The sequence below is a fragment of the Myiozetetes cayanensis genome, unplaced genomic scaffold (genome assembly GCF_022539395.1).
Source record: "Myiozetetes cayanensis isolate MyiCay16 unplaced genomic scaffold, myiCay2020 scf13, whole genome shotgun sequence".
In the NCBI taxonomy this organism is placed as follows: domain Eukaryota; kingdom Metazoa; phylum Chordata; class Aves; order Passeriformes; family Tyrannidae; genus Myiozetetes; species Myiozetetes cayanensis.
Window position 1 is genome coordinate 16,286,666 of NW_026086937.1, and position 21,319 is coordinate 16,307,984.

Sequence of the window (21,319 nt, forward strand, 5' to 3'; positions counted from 1 at the left end):
ATAAAAGGGTTAGAAGCTGCAGATACAGGCAGCAGATACACCTGGCTACCTCAGAGGAGCAGACACCACACAGCAGAACATACATGAACTAGAAAGGGAGGAGGGGAAGAACCAACAAGATTCTGAAGGAGAAAAAAAAACCCCAACAAATCCAAGATCAAGTAAAATAGCAGCAAGTGCTGTTTCTCTTTGGTTGACCTGAGATACACAGTGCAGTTACAGACTCTGTGCATCGGCACACAGAGTGATTAGGAGAGAATACATCTGACGCAACAAAGGCTTGCTTTTCAAATACAGGTGGTAGAAGTTGTCAAAGAGCGAAAATGCACGTAGACATTTGAAACTATTCAGGTGGTTTTGGTTCTTAATTCTGGGTACAGCTCTCACCACTGTGAAATGTTCCCAAGATTCATACAAAGTTCCCCCTTACCTCTCCATAGATTCTGAAAGTACCGGTATCCTCTTCAAGTTCAATGGTAGTAACTCCTGGAACCTTTCTGGCTTGTTGGATGTTACTGCCATGTGTTCCTATAGCAAGTCCCATTAAATCTTCTCTGACTACAAACTCCTCATGAAATGCTGCAGCAAGCTGCTTTGTGCACTGAAGGGAAAACAAAGGAAGACTCATCCACATGCACTCAGTGTAAGGTACCACTGTGAGCTGAGTTTCAAGCAACAAGAATCCCGAGCCATGAATTACCTCCAAGTGTTTTGTAGCTTCTTCGTTTCTCGACATGAGCATAAGTTTGGTGCGAATGCTCCGCAAATGCATGTCACTCAAAATGTTCACTCTCTTCACTGTTGCTTCACTGGCAGACTACAAAACAGAAGGAACATGAAGTTTAGCTTTTTTTAAGCAAACCCACATTTAAAGGATAAATTGGGAAACTACTGAAACCAACTGAGCATGATCTCAATTTCCAGACCTTACACGAACATTGTTCTTCCTCAAAACAAAGCACAAGAAATTCAGCACCAACAACTGTTATCTCTTCTCACTCACAGCATGTTTCACATTAAAGATTTTGTTTCTGAATATACACAGTAACTCTTTCCCATTGATGTTGCCCACACAAACAAATTAAATATCTTTCTACCACATACATGCTTGCCACTCACTGTCTGAATGACAAAGCTAAGGAAATAATCAAGGACATCACAACTCTGCAGAGTGAGGTTCAAGTGAATAATGGAATCATGAAGAGAAACTAATGCTGGGAAAAGTCTATGTAGTACGAGAAAACCATCACAGAAGGATCTAAGTGAACAATTCCTTAATGGTCACACTAAACTGGTGCAGTTCTCCACGTGGAAACCCAGCTGTGGATCAGACTGCACTGTGTAAAACAGCACAGGGGAAAAGCTACTGCTCCAGAGTGGAGTAAGCTGGAGTTACCTCCAAGCCACCTGCTAAAATCAGTGAACCAGCACTCAGCTGAGAATGACAAAAGTTATAAAAAGAATGACACTGAAAGGTGCTCCTAAATTTAGCCTGTATGAAGTGCAGGCCTAGCCCCAAAGATTAAATTTAAATACACCTACTTACATTAAATCTCTCACAATTTATATAGCTTGACAAGTTAAACCGTTCTCCACACACACACAGCTGGTTGTACATAAATAATATACTGAGAATTCATGCAACATTTACATAGAAGTAATAACTTACCAGTATTATTAGTTGAGCAGTTTCAGCATGATAAAAAATTCTACATGCTCCCACAGCTTTCTTGAAATCTTTATGTGCATTTTCATTAGCACACCTAAGGAGACAAAATGAGTGTTATTTCAACAAGCTGCATCAACACTGAGTATGTAAAAACATGATCAGACCCAAGAATGTTTCAGTAGTTTATGGGAAAGACTGTTGAGAAAGGGAGAAATTCCCATTCTCCTTAATATGGTTCCAGAGCTTGTTTCTCTGTGGATTCTATGCCATCATGGTTATCTGGCAAGTCTCAGTAACAGCCCCACTGTGAAGTGCATCACCTGTACAGGCACAAAACAAGACCCAAAGTTCCTATCTCAGAACTTGCCTTTTGTCCCCACCCCAAAAGCTCAGCAGGGATCCCACTCAGCAGTCTCTAAACCAGCCACCGCAGCCAAAGCCACCCTTCAGGTTCCCCATGGACCTGCAAACTGGCCTCCAAAATACAAGCCAGGTGGGTTTTTTCTCTGCCTCCTGCAAGGAAATGCCTCATTAAAGTGTGCAGAGCTACTCACGCATCTCTCAGGTCTTCTGGAACATCCACTGTGCACTTGAAAAAGGTGTTCTTTTTGACAGTCTTGTTCTGATTCACAGGTCGGAGTCGTTCATACGTGACAATTTCATTGTAAGTGGCGTCACAAGCAGCATATTCAATGACATAGAACTAGGAAAGAGTTGGGTTTTTTTTAAATGGTAACTTCAGTAAGGACCAACAAGACATAGTAACATTACCAGCATCTCCAAGGAAGTACAAAATATGAATATATAGATTAGAACATAAATCTAAGTTGATACAGTTTCTACACTAATGAGCCTGACCATATTTCAGCACCTAATTCCTCAGTGAAGTCAGAGCACTGTTATCAGCATCCTTTCAGTCCCCCATAGCAGCATCGCACTTTCTCATACCCATCCCTCTTTCAAATACCATCATTAGTTCCGTTGAAGTTCCAAAATTCAAAATGTTTACTGGAGCTCTAATTCTAAGTAATACCTAACAGAGAATCCTCCTTCACAGAAATATCTACTCTGCAACTTTAAAACACACAAGCAAGGCAGATCCACTGATTCAATGGGCAAATTACCTGTGAATCATGTAAGATCAAAAGGCAAACAAAAATTCAATCTCTTTTTAACACACATTATGCCAAATTTAGGAAGGCAAGAGAACTAAGAAGATTTAACAGTTACCAATAATCTACTCCTACGCTTCCACCCAACACAAGCAAGTATAAAGAAGCTTGTGCACAGTATCCCTGAAGCCTAACTCTGTGTCAGGGATGCACAGCCATCTCCTCCCCTCCCTCCCACCTGCAACTCCTCCTGCAACTTAGGAGTGCAGTGGTACATTCTCCTCTTCCTCCCTCCAAACTGTTTTTGTATCTGTTTTTGTCAACACACACAATTCACTCAAGTACCTGGGAAAAGAGGCTGAGCTGTGAGGTTCTTTTGGGGGACAGTTCCATAAAATAACTAATTTGACAATCCTATATAAAGACACTAGCCATCTGAGGGTTTAAGAACTGGATAAAAATGAAATTAAAATCAGAATTAAAAAAATTTCTTTTATGACTTTTTCTGAAAATAAGTAGCACAGCGAGGTAATTGATAGAAAAATTTCACATTTCTGTGCCATGTAAGGAAAGCAGATCAGCCTCAAAAGATAAACTATCATTTGAATCACTTTGCCTCCTTTTATCTTGTTTTCTTAACAAGCTGCTTATCCACAAGGATCAAGACACAGAATCTTCCTTTGGTATCCGTTTACCATCATTTTGTCCTTACAGAGCTCAACAGAAGTTGCTATTTGTTAACAGTTTTTAAACACTATTAGAAATTGGGCAATTGTTTTTTCTGAGCATTGCTTCCTTTGGTTTTAGGAACTTGATACACTGGAAGTATCAAAACACAGGACCCTTCCTATTAGGAAGTTAAACTCTCTTGTCATATCACAAAATACAGCTTTAATGGGACCCTGTCAAACACTGACACAGCTCTATAAACTGAAGTGTCTGGACCTGCCAGTTACTTGGCAGCTGCATCTAACCATTTATTTATGGTAAATAAACTTGCCATATGTAAAAGCAAAACAACCAGGGTCCTTCCACTACACTCAGCAAAAACACACACACAAAAAACAACCCACAGCAACACACAGCAATAGCTACAGCATTCTTAACTTATGGAGTATAAACAGATTTTAACCACAGGTGTTTGACTTCATTTTTAGCACCAAGTTCAATTCACAAAGTAGGTTTATTTTAAGTCCTGTCCTTCTTGTACATGCACACAATCCTCCAAGCAATTAAAACTGTTCTGGTGTAAGGACACAACCCTCTGCTGTGCAATGCAAGATGGGCCATTTCAAAGCACTCTCAACTTTATAATTCTCTTCTGTCATGTTTTTCTATTTGTAGTATTTTATTCAGAAGGGTTTTTTCATGAAAATAACCTTTTATTTATTGTATTTAATGTGACTCCATGAAATCAATAGGTTTTAAAATAATCATTTACCTCTCCCTTCATCATTCGAACTTTTGCAAGCCACCAGCCACAAGGTTCTTGGTCATTTGCCCTGGAATAAACCTGAAAATGAAAGTTGTAAGAAACACTGAAAGTGCATACAAACATAATTCACTTACCTGCACATATAGGAAGAATTTTTCTGATTTTCATTAAAATGGAACACTACTCTACACAGACCTAATTTTTGTGTAAATTATCCAGTCACATGCTGCTTGCACTCCAAGGACTGCAAACAGATTTCCTTTGCATATATTAGTGACAATTCAAAAGAAATTTCTAAAGGAAGATAAAATCTTGGCTGAACACTTCTTCATGGGCAATTCCTCAGTAAATTCAAACATTATATTCCCATTGGAAGTTCACACAGAGAATAACTCCACAATTCAGATTTCTGTTATGTCCTTGGCTTACTTGATATATGAAGGACTACTGAAATGAAGCAAGTCATCACATGACTACATATTCCATATTAAACAAATGCTACCAAGTTAATGCAATATCATATTTAAAAGAGATGGCTCCTGAAACTCACTTTCCTCATCTTCTGCAAGTTTTATTTATTCCTTATACACTTCTGACAGGCCAAAGTCATTTGCAAGTAGACTAAACAAATTTTACAATAGCAAAGAGGTAGAAAATAACTCTTTACATATAACCTCTAACAAAGGCAACAAATAGCAAGTATTTCAAATAAAGAAATTGAAAAATACCCCCAGCACCTATACTACATTTTTTCTTATATTAACAGCCCAAAACTATGAAGGTATCCTAAAGAAATTCATTACTTTGACTTTAAGGACAAATAAAGGAAAAAACCCCAGAAGTTAAAGTAATTACTAAATCCCTAAAGATACTACAACGAGCTGGGAAGAGAATATGCACCTTTTGATTTCTTGGTTTAATACATCACTTCTAATTAACACTGTTTCTCTGCAGGAACCGTGTAATTCACACAATTCCCTATCAGATTGTACCAGACACTTCAACTGGGTTTAAACTCTTGTTATTGGAGCTTTATTACATCTTCGTATCAAAACATTTCCAACACTTCCATTTGAGGTCAAAAACGAAAACTGCCTGGTTTTTGTTTCAGAATTAAAACCTTCTCAGCTCTTCTAAGTTTTAGATTTTGAAAGCTTCCATTAGTAGTTCTATGGAAAAACTGAAGCGTCACAGCTTCACTAAAATGCTAATAAATCACTTGTAGAGGCATGCTCCACTTCACACCTTCACCTTGGTAAGGCACTTACAATCATCACATTGCCTTGAATGGATAACAAGTTACAGCTCAGTCCATGAGGATACACTCACCTCCACCTCATCTCCTTCACCAATTTCTTTCTTGATGTCAGGGGGTGGTGGTAATCTGACTTCATTAAAGGGCACCTGGCGCTCTGGTTGCCAGCTGGAAGTTGAAGAAGCATTAAATACTATTTTTCTACTGTTTTCTTAATTTTAATTTTAGAACTCTGAGTTTTAACTAAACAGGTTAAAGGAATACAAGAAAGCAAGTCTGTTTCCTTATTGCTACAAAGCAAACCTTACAAGCAAAAGAACGAAACAATCACGTCAAGATAAAAGTATAATCTGGGAATATATTTCATGACAAGATTTTTAAGTTAACTGAAAAATTTAACTTGACTGGGCTCACTAATGGCTTTCACAAAACCCCAAGGAAAGATTATTAGCTGATGTACTTATCTACTGTTCAAGTCATAGAGCCTTTGTACAGATGCAAGCTCTGCTTTGCAGTCCACTGTGCAACCATGAGGTTCATCCATCTCTCCACCTCATATTTAACATTTCAACTTCCTCCCACCAAAGCTTTAAGTATTCCAGGAAAATAGTGGCTCTGATCTTTAAGAAACCTTTATATTTCTACCTGCAAACTTGCTGACACTCCCCAGTGTCTGGCAAACAGATTCAAATCCAAACATACCTTTATATCTGCTTATCAATACCAATTATTTCTAGGGATATAAAGTTTTACCTTCCTGTACAAAAGGGTTATTTTACTGTGGTTGGCTCTACAAAGCATTTTACTTCTGGCAGTATGTATTTTCAGTGCATTTTATGAAGACTACTGGAGCAATTCATATCCTGTTTGTTCCTGAAATTCCTTTTCCTCCTACTCTGTTAATCTATAGAATACCATCAGCTGTTCCTCACTCTTTTAGGCAGAAACCCAACTGAAGACTCTACAGAGGTTGAAATAGAACCAGGGAAAAAAACATCCCAAAGAAGTTATTAACTAAGAATATCTGAGACTGATGGTATCTGTCAAAGCACTGCGATGTCCATCAATTCTGCCCATCCTCAAGATACCAAGAGAACACACAAACCAACCTGTAACAGGAGGGACCACTGCAAGTCATTTGCTTTGCTTACTTCTAATACACCCAGACAGAGCAGCCTAAATCAGTGGAACAAGTCTGAGCATAAGGAGCAAAGGGCACCTCTGCAACTTTCTAGATGAAAAGATGGATGCATTTACACATTTGCTCTGAAAAGAAAACTTAACCTCAAGCACTTCACTTCATGAAGAGGTGATGTATCACATAGTTTTGCTCTAGAAATTATTATGAACTTTTTCTCTTAACTACAGTTTAAAAAACAATAAAAACCCATGATGATTATTATTGAGGTGCTGGAACACATCCAGAGAAGAGCAAGAAAGCTGGTGAAAGGGTCCGATGAGGAGCAGCTGAGGGAGCTGGGGGTGTTCAGCCTGGAGAGAAGGAGGCTCAGAGAGACCTTACTGCTCTCTACAACCACCTGAAAGGAGGATGGAGCCACAACGAGATTGGTCTCTTCTCCCAGGTAAAAAATGATGGGATGAGAGGAAAGGGCCTCAAATTGTGCTGGGGAGGTTTAGATTGGGTATCAGGAAAAATTTCTTCACTGAAAAGGGTGGTCCCCAAAAGTGTTCAAAGGGCACGTGGATCCGGCACTTGGGGATATGGTTCAGTGGTGAACACCATGGTGCTGGGTCACTGGCTGGACTTGATCTTAGAGGTCCTTTCCAACCTCAAGGATTTTAGGACATGGATAGTTTTTGTGGAGGATGGAAGGTATTTTGGTTATAAAATGTTATTTAAATTACATTCTATTTCAGAGAAATGGTGAAGGGGGCTGCCAAAGAGCCACTTGCAATTAAATTGCCCTTGTTGCAAAAGTAATGGTTGCTAATCTCATGCTTTGGGCTTTTCCTCCCCCTCTCTGCCAAGGGAAGAAGTCCACACTGGAAAAGGGCACAGAAGGCTCAGTTCTCAGAATACAAGCTACAGTTTTGATGGCAAACCTTTCTGAGTCCAAAATTAGAGCATCTCACTGGTGAAATGTAAAACAAGATGTTTTAAGAGATTACTTGTGAATGGCTGCAAATTGCCTACTGAGACAACCTGACAGAACTGACACCTGAGTTCCAATGCATGAACTGAAAAAAAAAAAAAAAAAAAAAAAAGAAAAAAAAAAAAGAAGGAGGTCCTTGCTTCTTACAACAGAGATGCTTTTCTTCCGAGAAGGAAGGCTTTGGCTGCTTCAAACTCCAATGAGCCTCCATGAAACTGCATCTCTAGATCCAATTTTCTGTCTTATACAGTAATAGAAGTTTCCAGTTCCTGAAACTTCTGCATTTGTTCTTTGCCTCCTTACTCTCCAAAAATGTCTCTTAATTAAGTATTGCTATGGCCACAAAATCATTGTCAGCAGTCTGTGCTAGTACACTTAACTTGGGGAACCTCACAACAGCTGTAGATCAAGGCTGGCTAACAACAGCAGAAAATGCAAGTGACAGTTTGGATTGCTAGTGCAGAATAGAACTGTTTATTTAGTTACTGATCATCACTATCACAACAGTGAGAGGACAGGACTCTCTTGCCAACTTCTACTAAAGGTCTTAGGAGCTCAGTAAAAAGCATAAGAGTTGATCAGGTTTACATCACAGAGTAATGTGACTTAGAACTGTGTACACACTTCCTCATCACACCTACTTTTAGGCAACAGAACACCCTACGTATGTTGTAGCCCATCCTTTTTGGAGCATGGCTGCTGCTGCCAGGCCTTCTGTAAAACACATGGTTAACATGGATACTAAATATTAGAAATGTGTTTGCTAACAATTACACCCCTGCTGTGAACCACTGTCACTTCCTTTCGCTTATCTGGTTTCTGACATGAAAGTACACACTTTGAAAGCAACGAAAAGTAATTACTTTTCTTTAAAAAGAAATATGGATGTTGAATATGAAACTGAAGATTTGTCACATCTCCTCAGACCACGGATAGGACAAAGGACCCAATTTTTTTTTCATTTGTTGGGTTTTGTGGTGGAGTATGACAACCCAGGAGATGATAACAGCTTCCATTACCACTCTAGTGGTAGTACAAATTACAGTTGCCAGCTCATCTTTCAACTCTTTTCAGAAAAGACAGACTAGAAAACAAGTTAAATGGAAACAAAGACTAGACTTCACAGAGTGAACCCCAGGATTAGTTATTTTCCCCCTAGGATTTCTTTTTACACACATGTATATATGTACACACACACATATACACACCCTGGGATTATGTAACCAGGACTATAAACACTGTTTATAAAGCCACACTTGCACACTCCCTAGCATTACCTTTATTATCCAGCAATCTTTCTTGAAGAAAGGCTCAAAGACTAGATTAGGTTAGAGCTGGCAGAGTTTAGTTAACAATTTTCACATCAAAAGCTGACACATTTTATAGGATCTCCACCTAATAACTGGAAGGGAAACAGGAAAGAGGATGTAGCTCACAGAATATTTTGAATTAGCACTGGAATCTCACAGGTAATCCATGGTGTTATCAGTCTGAACACTGAACAACAGGTACTCATTTGTACTTTACCATCCCATGGATTATCCTGGGCTTGCCCCTACGAGTCCCTGCCAGCACTGTGTGTTTATCTGTTAAATGAAGAGGGTCTCACGGACAATTCTTTCTCAAGATTTGCTTCCACATTTGCTCGCTTTTCCACTCGAAAACAATAGGTCTTTTGACTGGATATATACATCTATTTATTTTCCTAATAGTTAAAGAGGAATCACCATCAGCACATTTCCGGTTTTCTCTGGTTGAGAACCCTGATCAGTATTCCTCATACATACACAGAATTGCTTATTAAAGTACTTTGGTGTTTTCCATCTTTTTCTGCTTTTGTGTAAGAGTATCAAAGCTGTGCCACTTGTTCTTATTTTAATTAAATCTGGCTGTCACATCTATGAGCATCACTAAAGATACCAGAGAATGGACAGGACTGTGTAACTCTGACACAGAGATTCAAGAAGGCAGTTCATGGAAGCTGAACAGAACAATGAGCCTGTCCTTCTAGAACTTTACCCTTCTAATGAAACCTGCTTCCTCTTAATGGCAAAAAAATCGAACAAAAAACCAACAGCAAAAGCACAAAACTGAAATAACAATCTAGTTTTCAAATTATTATTTTTAAAATAAAATACTTACTTGTTTTCAAATACAACTGTGAGGGAGTCCTCATGAACATCTTTGATAAATCCCTAAAACAAAAACATATTTGTTATAAGAATGCATGTGAAATCAACATAAGGCAGCAATTTCAATACAGCCTGAAAGTGAGCCAAGACCATCACTACCACTAAGGTTCCAATTTAGGAAAGATCCAAGACACACTCCCACTGTTCCACAAGGTTGCTGATATCCTTAGCAGGCTGTTCCAAGATGTACAGAGCACAGGGACTGTTTCCAATGACTGCTCAAATCTGACCAGCACATTTATTGCTGAACTCACCTGTTTTATCTACAGGTGTGCACAAGTGATTTTACAGGAACACAAGGAGGCAAATCCAGGCAAGGGGAGTTAGTCAAAAAGCTGTGTATAGCACTATTTACTTCATACGTGTTCTTCTCAACACAAAACTGAATCCTAAAATACTGTCCCTCAGAACAGCAAGTTTGGATCAAATTTGGCAACTGAGGCTGCCACAGAGCTAGTTATGGTATCATCTTTCAGGTACTAAATTGGGGACTGCATGAGGCCAAATGCCTGTAGGACCTCTCAGGGAAACAAAGAGAATACAGTAGTTCAGTTTTTTGCGCTTATATTTAGGGGGCACCGGTTATGTCAAAAATGTAAAATTAAGTTCCTCATTTCTTGATTAAGGAAGGCAAGCACGCTGTAAAAAATTATAATTAAAAAAAATTATAAAAGAACACTACTCCTGCTTTTGCTGCAGCCTGGTATTTGGCAAAGCAGAGGTGGCCAAGCAGGACCCTACAGTTTTAAAGGAGTAAGAGAGCTGCACAGCTATGTTCAGAGAAGTTCCAGGAAATCTGCTGAATGGATTATATCCACTTAAGAAACTGCCAGCTGAGGAGGACGAAGAACATATCAGCTGTGCAAGGAGCAACCAGCCCACAGAGGTATTATGTGTCAGCTCAGGGAAAGATAAATTCTGACACAGGAGATCCCTCCATGTAATGACGGACAGTAAAGGAGCCCACACTGACAGCTGGGCTACAAAGGGCCTACAAAAACAAATCTCCTTTTACCTGAGCTCTGCTCGGGCAATGCTGTGAAGGCATTTGCTCAAAACCTGCTTTTCTGCTCCCTGAGCTTCCCTCAAACCCATCTGTCAGCAGCACAAAAGACTGGTTCTAGCAGAAAGCACACTGGTAACCCTGAACAAAGCAGGTCACTAGAAATCATCCTGCTCAACCACCCAGTGTGCTCCTAATAAAATAAACCCTTGCAAAGGCCATCCTGCCACTGCAAGGCAAGGAAGGCAAATCTCCTTCTTGGAAAGGTAAGTAACTGAAACAGCTGATAATAAAATACAGCCATAATCAGGGACTTTCAGTTTCAGGGAGTCTCTAGACAGGTGAACTGGATGGAATACAGAGCTTTGTCTGTTTAAGGATGCAAAGAGCACACAAAATTTTACTGCCTTAAGTATGTATAAGCCAGCAACAGAGGAAAAGCAGAACTACTACCAAATTCATGCTACAAAATGTCCCCTTTAAACAAGGCTCCACATGGGGACAAATTAGCATGGTATAAAGTGCAGGAAATAACACTTATTTTACTACAATTCATTCAAACTCTATTCAGGGGCAAAACACCCCAGCCACAGCACTGCAAACCAACGTCAGGCTGTCCAGCATTCCGCTACATGACAACTTATCAACAGAAAGCAGTATTTACAGAGCGAGATTAGCAGCCATTTATCTGCATTCCAAGAGACCGTGATTCAAAGTTAGTCTTTGTCTCTTTATGCAGCTTTAATTCATAGCTGAACCTGATCTCTTATTTATGTTACTTTGTGTTCTCAGAGTGCTCAATATGTCTTTAGTTGCTAAGGTCAGCCTATGGTAGCTAAAAATTTATTCTGCAGATCTGAATTCAGTTCTTTCCTTTGTTAAAAAACACAACTTCAGAATCAATCAGGTACCTTAAAACATCTGAAAAATATTCAAAATTTAATGCTCTATCGAGTTTAGAAAGTCCTGAATCCACTGACTACCTACAGATTTCATTAATAAGACAAAAGAAGTGCAAAAAAGGAATCAAATTATTTCAGACAATGAGCCCATTGCCAGGTGAATGTGGCTTTCTGTGTAAGGCACAAATAGGTTCAGTATTCCTAGTCACCTTTCAAGCTCAGCCCCACTGAAGAATGCCAGAGCTGAAGTGGAGCAGCAGTGCAGAGATATGGCTCTCAGCAGACCAGCAGCTGACACTGCACAAACGTCAGCTGCACAAACAGGAGCACTGGGCACTTTTTAATAAAATCTAAAGTACAAATTCCAACAAAGAGTCTGTGCATTTTACAGGCCCATGTGGGTTTCAGGAACTCCTTTCACAGAGTCTTTTCGTTCAAAGTGTGCGCTCTGCTCTCCCCTCCCACAGGAGAATATAACGCAGACTCATGGCAGACACGTGGGCAGGAACTGCCTTGGAATTACCTGAACAGTTTTTCCAGCTGGTATTCCCAAACTCTTTCACTCCCTAGTATTTACATACGAGAAATACTCAAAATCAAGTATAACATTTATGAAGTATGCACTTCAGGTCAGAAATGCACATCTGTGAAGTATTAAATAAAATTGCATAATCATTAAATAATTATACTGTTGTGATGCCTGAAAAAAAATCTGATCAGATGAACACAGGACTAACAGTGAAGGAGTAACATAAAAGTCAAAAATCCCAAGTACATTCTTCCTACTATTATCAATTTCCTTACAGCTGTGGGGATGAGATCACATTTATAGGAACTGAAGCACAGCAGCCTCTGAGGTACTACAGACTGCATGGTTCACTTGTAACTAGAAATAATAAGAATCAAACATAGGTTTTAAATACAGCTCTCTAAGAAATTACTCCACTATTGCCAAGAAGGGGGCCAAAGGATCATCAGAACACTGGTTTAAAATAAAATTCCTGCATATTATTTTCTTACCTACAATCTTGACTATACACATTAATCAGCTGTCACAACTTCAAGATAAAAAAGTGAAACAGATTTCATGCATGTTGGGATGAGATTCGGTGTAGTTTTAAAAGAAGTGTTCCAAGAGCCTAGGATTATTTAATTTAAAAAAAAAAAGGTTTACAAAAAACCCCATGACATTAAGATATTTCACAATACAAAACAGATTCTTTTACATCAAAAATTATAGTAAATCTCATGAATTCACAAGGATTTCTTCAGAAAGGTTGTGATACACATAAAACAGAGAAGTAAATATCCTGCTTTTCAATTAGGGAGTATATCAATGAGGTAGTCTATATAAATAGATTTGCACTAGTCATGCCTGATATTGTATCAAAAACATTCTCTACTAAATTAAGTAATGATGCATCACCTTAACTTCTGCTCAAATGAACAAAGTACTCCATTATTGAAATCTAATTTAGCAGTGTTGCCTAAGACAGATAATGCCAGCACCTAAGTTTGAGGAGTCCTATGTTCCTAACATATCGCTCCATGTATCTTCATTCCCCATAAAGGAATGAGGCAGATCTAACAAGAGACCACCAAACATACAATCAATAAACACAGTGGCATCAAAACACATAGTGAGGAACTGTACTGTGAACAAGCAAGCTTACACATACCCTGTGAGTGTGTTTTACACCACCTACAAAACTGTGGAGGGCAAAAAGGGAAGAAAAATCGGCATGACTTCATCTTGCCAGAGCCCAGATTTGGCCTGTGCAGATATCAGTGTCAGTCACTCCGTGCACTGGGAGCAGGATCTCTGGCAGTCCATGTATGCCCTGCTCGCTGCAGCCCAGCTCAGGAAGCAGGAGTCTGTACTGTACTCCAGCTATTAATGTCCTGCTGGCTCCACAGGCACTTGGGTTCAGACCTGTCTCTGCCACTCACTTGGCAGGAGCTGGGCTCCCAACAGCAGCACCTGGAAAGGACAGGATCAGAGACCCAGCAAATCTAACACAGAGCTGCACCGAGAGCAGAGGGAACAGGGCAGGGAACTGTGAACGAATCATCTGCCACCAAAATCACTGCAGCTGAGACTTCATTTCATAACAGACACTCTCTTTCCCTTTTACCTGGGTTTTGCTCATGGATTTAGGATTAGGATCTGCTGATAACATAAACGGATCAAGACTTACTGAAGTGCCCTTACAGTGAACTGTATGTCTCTGTGTCTGTGTGTATATATATATACACACACACATATATATATACCCACACACATAGACACTACCTTTTTTTAAATCCAGTTCCAGGCAAAATCACAAAATGTGTAAAACAGGCAATCCAAGTTCCCTCTGCATTCTGCTTTCTTAAATTTATCTGATCCCCAAGTAGGGTGGTCAAATCTAAAAATGAGGTGCTGTTAGTTTAGCTGCAAACTTTCTTTCCAGGAACAACCACTGCACTGACTTTTGAGTCCCACATACCTGCACACTAAAAACCATATTAATATCACCTTACCCACTGCTGACTCAATTCCAAACAGCAAACACTTGGGCATCTGGTACCATGGACTGTTTCTGAACCAGTGACATAAAGGTCAAGCAGCCTATATCCAGTTACCAAGTCCTTCCCTCCTTTTCAGATGCAAGAAGCCTTCCTATTTCTAACTAACACTGATACACAACTGTTTCATGTAACAAATACATCCCTCAGTAATAATTATTCCATGTATCTCATGCTGAGCCCCCAAGGAAACAAAAAAAGAAAATAAATCAAAGCAAATGCAAGAAACTTGTAAATAATCAAATCACTTGACAGAAAAGAATGAACTTGGTGAAGTATTATTTTCATTAGGAGTGATTAGCTGCACCTGCTTATACAAGGAATTGATAAAAGCCAGCAGCTGCAGTTTGCTGCAAAACACAAACATTACAAACAGGCATTAGGTAAGAAAAATACTATCATATCCATTTTAGTTTCATTTATGACATTACTACTTATTTCCATTCACAATCACAATCATTACAACATGTAAATTCAAGGATCCTTCTGACAGTTATGCAAGAACTTCAGCACTGAATCCCCTGGTTTAGGCTTACTCATGGAAGTCTAAATGACTCATTGCTTATACTGCTTTCTTCATAAGCATATTCCCAAAGGGCAAAACTTCCAGAAGACACCCTCCACTGATCAGGTACCTCAGCAATCAATAAGCACTGCCTCTGGCATCTCCCTGAAAGGTTCAAGCAAATGGCTTCTCAACAGCAACAATGACTACAGCTACTTCTTGCAGGACTCTACACAACTCTCAAGAGATCACCAGCACCTTTAAAATGTCTGAAATTTCCCAACCATACAGATATAGGGCTAGATGTAACTAAAAAATGCTGACTGTCATAACACAGTTGAGACTTTCAAAGGAAAAGCCAAAGGTTATTCCAGTTTCTATGTTCCCTGGTATAGTAGTTGTGGATGAATAACTGTGTAAGCTACACTCCTAATGACAAGTTCCTAGTTTAATAGCCATGGAGCTAAAAGCCACTCAAAACAACTCAAGCTGTTCTCAAAGCCGCTAATTAAAAACTGTAAGAGAAATTAAAAAATAATCATATTTTTATTGATGCATAAACTCTCCCACAGAATTGCTCATCATGTTTTGACTCTACATGTGGAGAAATGGTGTGTACTTCTCATTCATCACTTTTTCCCCTTAGTCATATTTTGGCTAGTCTCTACCTTGAGGCCAGTGCCAACTCCTGCTACCAACACTTAGCTTAGTCCTGTTAGCAGAACAACTGCACCTCAAGAAAGAGGAACAGGACAACAAGGAAGCACTTCAGAACCTGTAAATTAAAGGTTGCGTTCCGTTCTAATTCATGCTTTTATTTATTTTATGCCCTTATATATTCTAAAGAGCTACTACTAGAAGAACACAAGGGCATGCAGCACCACTGAATGTGTTCTAGCACATTCAAGTCCCTACAAGGAAGAATGCAAGGGATTTCAGAGCTATTCAGATTCTACTGAAAGACTCAAATAGAGGAAGTGATCTGGTGTTCAATTTATGTACCCTGGATCTCACTGTAAGGCCCAACCTATTTCACAGCAGCTGACAGCTGTCCTCATGAATAAAGTGCATCCCCAGGGCTCTGATTTGCATACAAGGCAGCACACACAGGCTGATGGAGATACTGCGTGAAACAGAAGCTTTAGCCTTGTTCTTCCAAAAGCCCTCTACAACTGGCAGGTCCAGAGGCAATGGGCACAAACTGGAACACAGGAATTTCTGTAGGAATGTTAGGAAACTTTTTTTTTTTACCATGAGAATGACTGAGCAGAAGCACAGTTTGTCTGGGAGGTTGTAGACTCTCCATCCTCTGAGATATTCAAAAGCCATCTGGACATGGGTGACTGGCTCTAGGTGGCCCTGCCTGAGCAGGGGTATGGACCAGATGAATTCCCAGTCTCTGCCAGCCTCAATCCTCTGTGAGTCTGTGAACTACTTCGTGACCTTAATGACACAGAGAACCATCATCCTACCAACACTGCAGTCAGGCCAAGAGGAGGCTGGGAGTATTCAGCTTCCACTCTCCTCAACTCACACAGAGGCCAAAGAAATCCAGGTACTTTTGATCATTTCACATACGAAAAAAGTCTACTCTAACGTCCCAAAGACAAAAACTAACCTGCCATCTAGCCCTCACCTAAAAACCATCAACTGTTCTGCTCTCAGGAAGCCCTCAATGCACCTCAAACATACGCAAACCCTTAACTACCCTGTCTGTTCTCCTCTCTGTTCCATAGCACAAAACTCCCCATTTTTGCCAAGTCCATCACCACTTCAAGTCCCATCAGTGCCATCTGTTCTCCAAAGACAACAGATCCTCAATATGTACATGCAAAGTCTTCTGAACTCCAGGAAGTGGCTGAACACTAGCCCTGCTGTGTAGTGGTTGAGAACCTGGGATAAAACACAAGCTAAATGCCATCCTGTTCTCCAGATTATATCATTTATGGAAAGCAATGAAAAAAGAAGAAAGCATAAATTAAGTTTGGTTATTTAGAAATAGGAGTTTAAAATTAGATCCTAATTATGCTTTCTCTTATACAAAAATTCAAAAAGGTACCTTGGGTTCTACCATAACCACAACTGTTGTCCATGGATTCATGCATCATGAAAAGCATTTTGAGTTTTCACGTATTTTAATAAAGAACCTAATTTTCTGTACTAAAAATTTATAGCAACCACAGTGTATCCACATATAATGTACGTTCATAATGCACACATACAATGTACGTTCTTCCAACATGTACAAAGAACTCCTCCTTAAAACTGAAGAACAATTATTAGAGGAACAAAAGAATCTATGTAGAGTATCATTTACCATGGTCATACCTCTAGTAAGTATTGAAAACCCACTACAATGCTCCAACAGATTTAAGCACTACATTTGTTCTACTACAGCCAAGTTGCAGACCATAATAACAACTCATTAAAAAAAACCAAACTCTCATGTTACTGTTCACATAATTATTTTGCGTTTTTTCTCTGTTGGCATAGCAGGATCTTTCTCATCTCGTGTGCCTGGAGGTACGTTGTGCTAATAACTCTGAATTCAGACTAAGGGCAAACCTCAATTTCATTCCATCTTACAAATTTTGCTTTTCTCTTTAGAAAACTTTTGCCACCTTCCATACAATGTCATGTGCCTCAGACGACACGAGCCTCTTCTCATTATCTTGCACATAGCAGGATCAGTGCTTCCTAAATGAGAGACACACCTCCCTCCTTTGCTTCAGAAACTTTAAACAGCAAGTGGCTAAGAGTGTTACCTAGTTCCAAAATACATGCAGAACCTCTGCCTACTTCAACTCCACAAAATGGAGTCACTGACACATTTCACTGCATGTAGCTCACAAGAATAACCTTTTAAAATTGTGTTTCTTTGGTCTATTTGGTTTGGGTTTTTTTGAGGGTTTTTTTTCTCCTCCACATCAACAGTGGATTACTCTGAATTGAGGCTTTGATCTCTGTGTATCCAATCACTCTAACCTGCCTTCATCCACCATGAAGACACCACCACTAGACTTAATCCTCATTTCATTGATCTCAAAGCCATTCTGCCATTTTTAATTAAAACTTCTGCTTTTGTTAGTCAGTGTTCATATGGCTAAAACACAACAGTCCTAATCCAGGTCTGACAATTCTCACTGACTTAGGAGGAGATGTCATCGTTGCAGATTTTACATCGGGCATATTGTAATAAATTCTGTGCAAGCATATCCCTTCAGTCCAAGAATTCAGCACACCTGCTCATACTCCCATGAGACTCACATTCCTCTTAAGCAGAAGAAACAACTAATCCATGGTTTGTAAACTCGTCCAAGATCACAAAGCTAAGAAGAGTGTTTCCAAATTCTGGGCTTCCTAAGGGGCAGTGGAAGGAGTGAAAAAAAAATAATTCTATTTCAGAGTATCCTGTTCCAGATGCAAATGGTTCTAATGTGGGATTCTGTGTTTGTTACTTTGAGTTCAACAAAAAAAGGTACCTGATTTAGAAAATTTATTATCCACTGATTTTAGTAAAAAATTTCAGAGGGTTCCCTACCAAGGGGATGCAAGTTACTCTTTCCCCATGGGAAAAGAGTATCTCCCATTTGTCATGGCCAGTTGAAAAAACTAACTCCTAAAGTCAGCTGGTTCCAATCCCTTAAAACCAACTGCCTGCACATACTGTACAATTACCACATGACTTCCAAGCCAAATCCACAGCTGCACACAGGAAATTCAGAGGGGGAAAAAAAAAAGAAAAGGACAACCCCACGCCCCCCAGTGCAACACTGGCCTGTGCATGTGGTTGGGCACAACAGCTAAAGAGAGTCCCGAGATTAAATCCTCCCAGAACACAGCCACGCTGCGTGCTCACAATACCGGCTGGAATCAGCCCTTCTGCAAAGGAAGACAGGAGGCTATTGCCATAAAAAGAGCTGGGATTCTTAAACATCTGAAGCCAGGCTTAAGGGAAAATGACTGACAGGCAACAGCTGAGAGTATTCTGCATTGATCCTGTACCATCCTGACATTCCAGAGAGGGTGATGGTGAAGGAAGATTTCTGACGGCATAAATAAACTCGAAATCTCAAAAAAAAATTATTTTATACATTTTAAAAAAATCATTACTACCGCCCCGGCTCGCCCCATGCCACCCAAAACCCCCCACATCTCGACAAACCAACCCCCTCCCATCCCCACACGCCCACCCACCCTCCCCAAAACGAAGGCCCGGGGAATTCCCCGGCCCCGCCGGCGGCTCTGCCTTCCCACCACGACCCTCCCTGAGCGCAGCCCTCGCCAGCCCCGTCACCGCCGCCCCGCCGCCGCCGCCGCCGCCCCGCTCCATCCCCGCCGCCCCCGACCCGCGGCCCCCGCACCTTCCCCGCTGCCCGCGCCCTCCCCCGCGGCCCCGCAGCCCCAGCCCCGCCGGGCGCGGAGCCCCCGCCGCCGGTACCTTGTAGAAGGCCCCGTTGGAGCCGCGCACTTCCACCGTCAGCTCCTCCATGTTGGGGCCGCAAAGGACGCCGGGACGAGCTTCTAGAAACTGTCACCGCGGGGGGAGCGAGGGAGCGCCGCCCGCCCCCTCCGCCCCCCGGCTCCTCCCGCTCCTCCCGCTGCTCGGCGGGGCGGGCCCTGCGGGACGGGGTCCCGGGAAGGGATGCCCGGCGCCGGCGGAGCGGGGCGTTCCCTGCGGGACGGGGCTCCCGGGGAGGGCTCCCCGCTGTTCCCTCCCCGCCCGCCGGCGCTGAGGGGGGAGCGCGGGAGCGGCCGCGTGAGGGGGGCGGCGGGGCCGGCGCTGCGCGGACAATGCGGAGCGGGGCTGCTCCTGTTTTAACGAACGGTCCTCGGGAAGGCCGGGCCTGAGGGGACGCCTTCGGCTCCCGAGCTGCCCCCGGGGCCGGGCGTGTCAAGATGGTGCCCGATATCCCTGCGCCGGGCCCGGCTTTGTCCCTCACGCAGCCCCCGAGGGTGCCCGCCCTGCCCTGCCCCGCCCTGCTCACGCAGGGTGTGGGCTGTCCTGCCTGCCTCCCCCAGGAAAAATAAAAGATATAAAATGCCTGTGCCGGTCGATGGCCCTCACCACACACTCGGACGCGAATTGTGCTGCGAGCTGGATGCTCACATAAGCTTAGTCATGCAGAGCCTGATGAACGGCCTGTGCCTTTGCCAAAATGCATATGGTTTTGCATTAGCTTTAAATATAGAACCATGGAGTCATCAGGGTGGGAAGAGACCTTTAAGACCATCAAGTCCAACCACCAACCCAGCACTGCCATTGTAACCCCTAAACCACTGAGCACATCACCCAGCACCAGATCCAGATGCCTCTTAAACACCTCCAGGGATGGAGACTCCACCACCTCTCTGGGCAAACCATTCCAATGCCTGACCACCCAAACAGTGAAAATGTTTTTTTCTAATATCTCATCTGAATCTCCCCTGTCTCAGCCTAGGGCCATTTCAATAATGGCACTTTCAAATGCCTTTTCTACTGATCCTTTCTGTTGGACATCAGCCCCAAATGACCAGGGGGACATGATGGTATTTTACCCATTAGATGTTTTCGGTTTTAGTTTCTCCCTGTTAATCTCCCACTGCAGTTTTTGTGCCATGTATGTCAGAGGGGGGAGGATTTTGGGTAATACAGGCCCAAAAGTGTTGAGGAATCTGGCTAGTGAATAAGGAGTCACAAATGCTCAAAATGGTCAAGGAACCTGTGGCCGTGACACTTGGGGACATGGTTTAGTAGGGAACAGCACAGCACTGGGTTGGACGTGATGATCCTAGAGGTCTTTTCCACTCCTAACATTTCTATGATTCTGTGATTCTGAAGTGCCCTAACAGAAAGAAAAATACAGGTTCAACCAATATCATGGATTTTTTTTCCCATGCTGTGTGCATGAATATTCTCATTCCTGAATAATATACGTTCCACGTGAATGTTGGAGGGTACATCTTGTTCTTAGTATTGTTTAAATCTTTATAAATTACCCACAATTTATTCTGTCTGTGGTGCCTAGGCCATGCATGGGGAAGAGAACCCTTCTTTAATATGGTAGGTGCCCCCTTCCATGTTGGCAGAGGCTGCTCAGGACTTTCCAGGATAAGTATGGAACCTGATAATATGAACCAAACAGTTGTGCTACAAAAATTCAACACCAAAAATTTTCGTCACCCCAAGACTGAATAGCCTGAGGTTCATTTATTTAGCTACCAAGACACAGAGTCTCAGTGTCAACTGTTAAAAAATGGTGTCTGGGGTTTAAAAAGAAAAAAAAAACCAAACATAAATAAACTACACGTGAGCTGCTGCTGTCCTCAGGAGTGAAAACAGGACACAGATAAAAGCAATCACTCCAGAACTGAGTGAGGTGCCTGGGTCCACATTTGCAGAAGTGGGGGACAGTTCTGGTCATTAATGATAAGGAGAACCAGCTGGAGCCAATGCAATCTGCATCTGAATTTGCCTGATAAAATTTGTTTTTCTAGAAGAGCGTGTAAGTGGTAGGGTTGTTTACATGTTAATATTGAGGCAATTGCTATGCCTGGGTGAAATGGGGGTAAAGGAGGGCTGTT

General features: G+C 41.5%; 1 protein-coding gene across 2 annotated transcripts in view; it reads right to left on the reverse strand.

The window, feature by feature from the left end:
- The window catches only part of FXR1 (FMR1 autosomal homolog 1), a 33,513-nt gene extending 14,172 nt beyond the window's left edge, over positions 1-19,341 (reverse strand). Inside the window, exons 1-8 of one of the 2 annotated variants that reach the window (XM_050307830.1) lie at positions 19,197-19,341; positions 9,728-9,780; positions 5,546-5,639; positions 4,223-4,294; positions 2,224-2,372; positions 1,670-1,763; positions 701-817; positions 431-601 (exon numbers count right to left, since the gene is read on the reverse strand). In XM_050307830.1, coding sequence (XP_050163787.1) covers positions 431-601; positions 701-817; positions 1,670-1,763; positions 2,224-2,372; positions 4,223-4,294; positions 5,546-5,639; positions 9,728-9,780; positions 19,197-19,247 — 801 coding nt within the window. In that variant the 5' untranslated portion in view covers positions 19,248-19,341. The remainder of the gene's footprint in view (positions 1-430; positions 602-700; positions 818-1,669; positions 1,764-2,223; positions 2,373-4,222; positions 4,295-5,545; positions 5,640-9,727; positions 9,781-19,196) is intronic. The other variant, XM_050307831.1, reaches the window with a different exon arrangement.
- Positions 19,342-21,319: the final 1,978 nt, after the last annotated feature.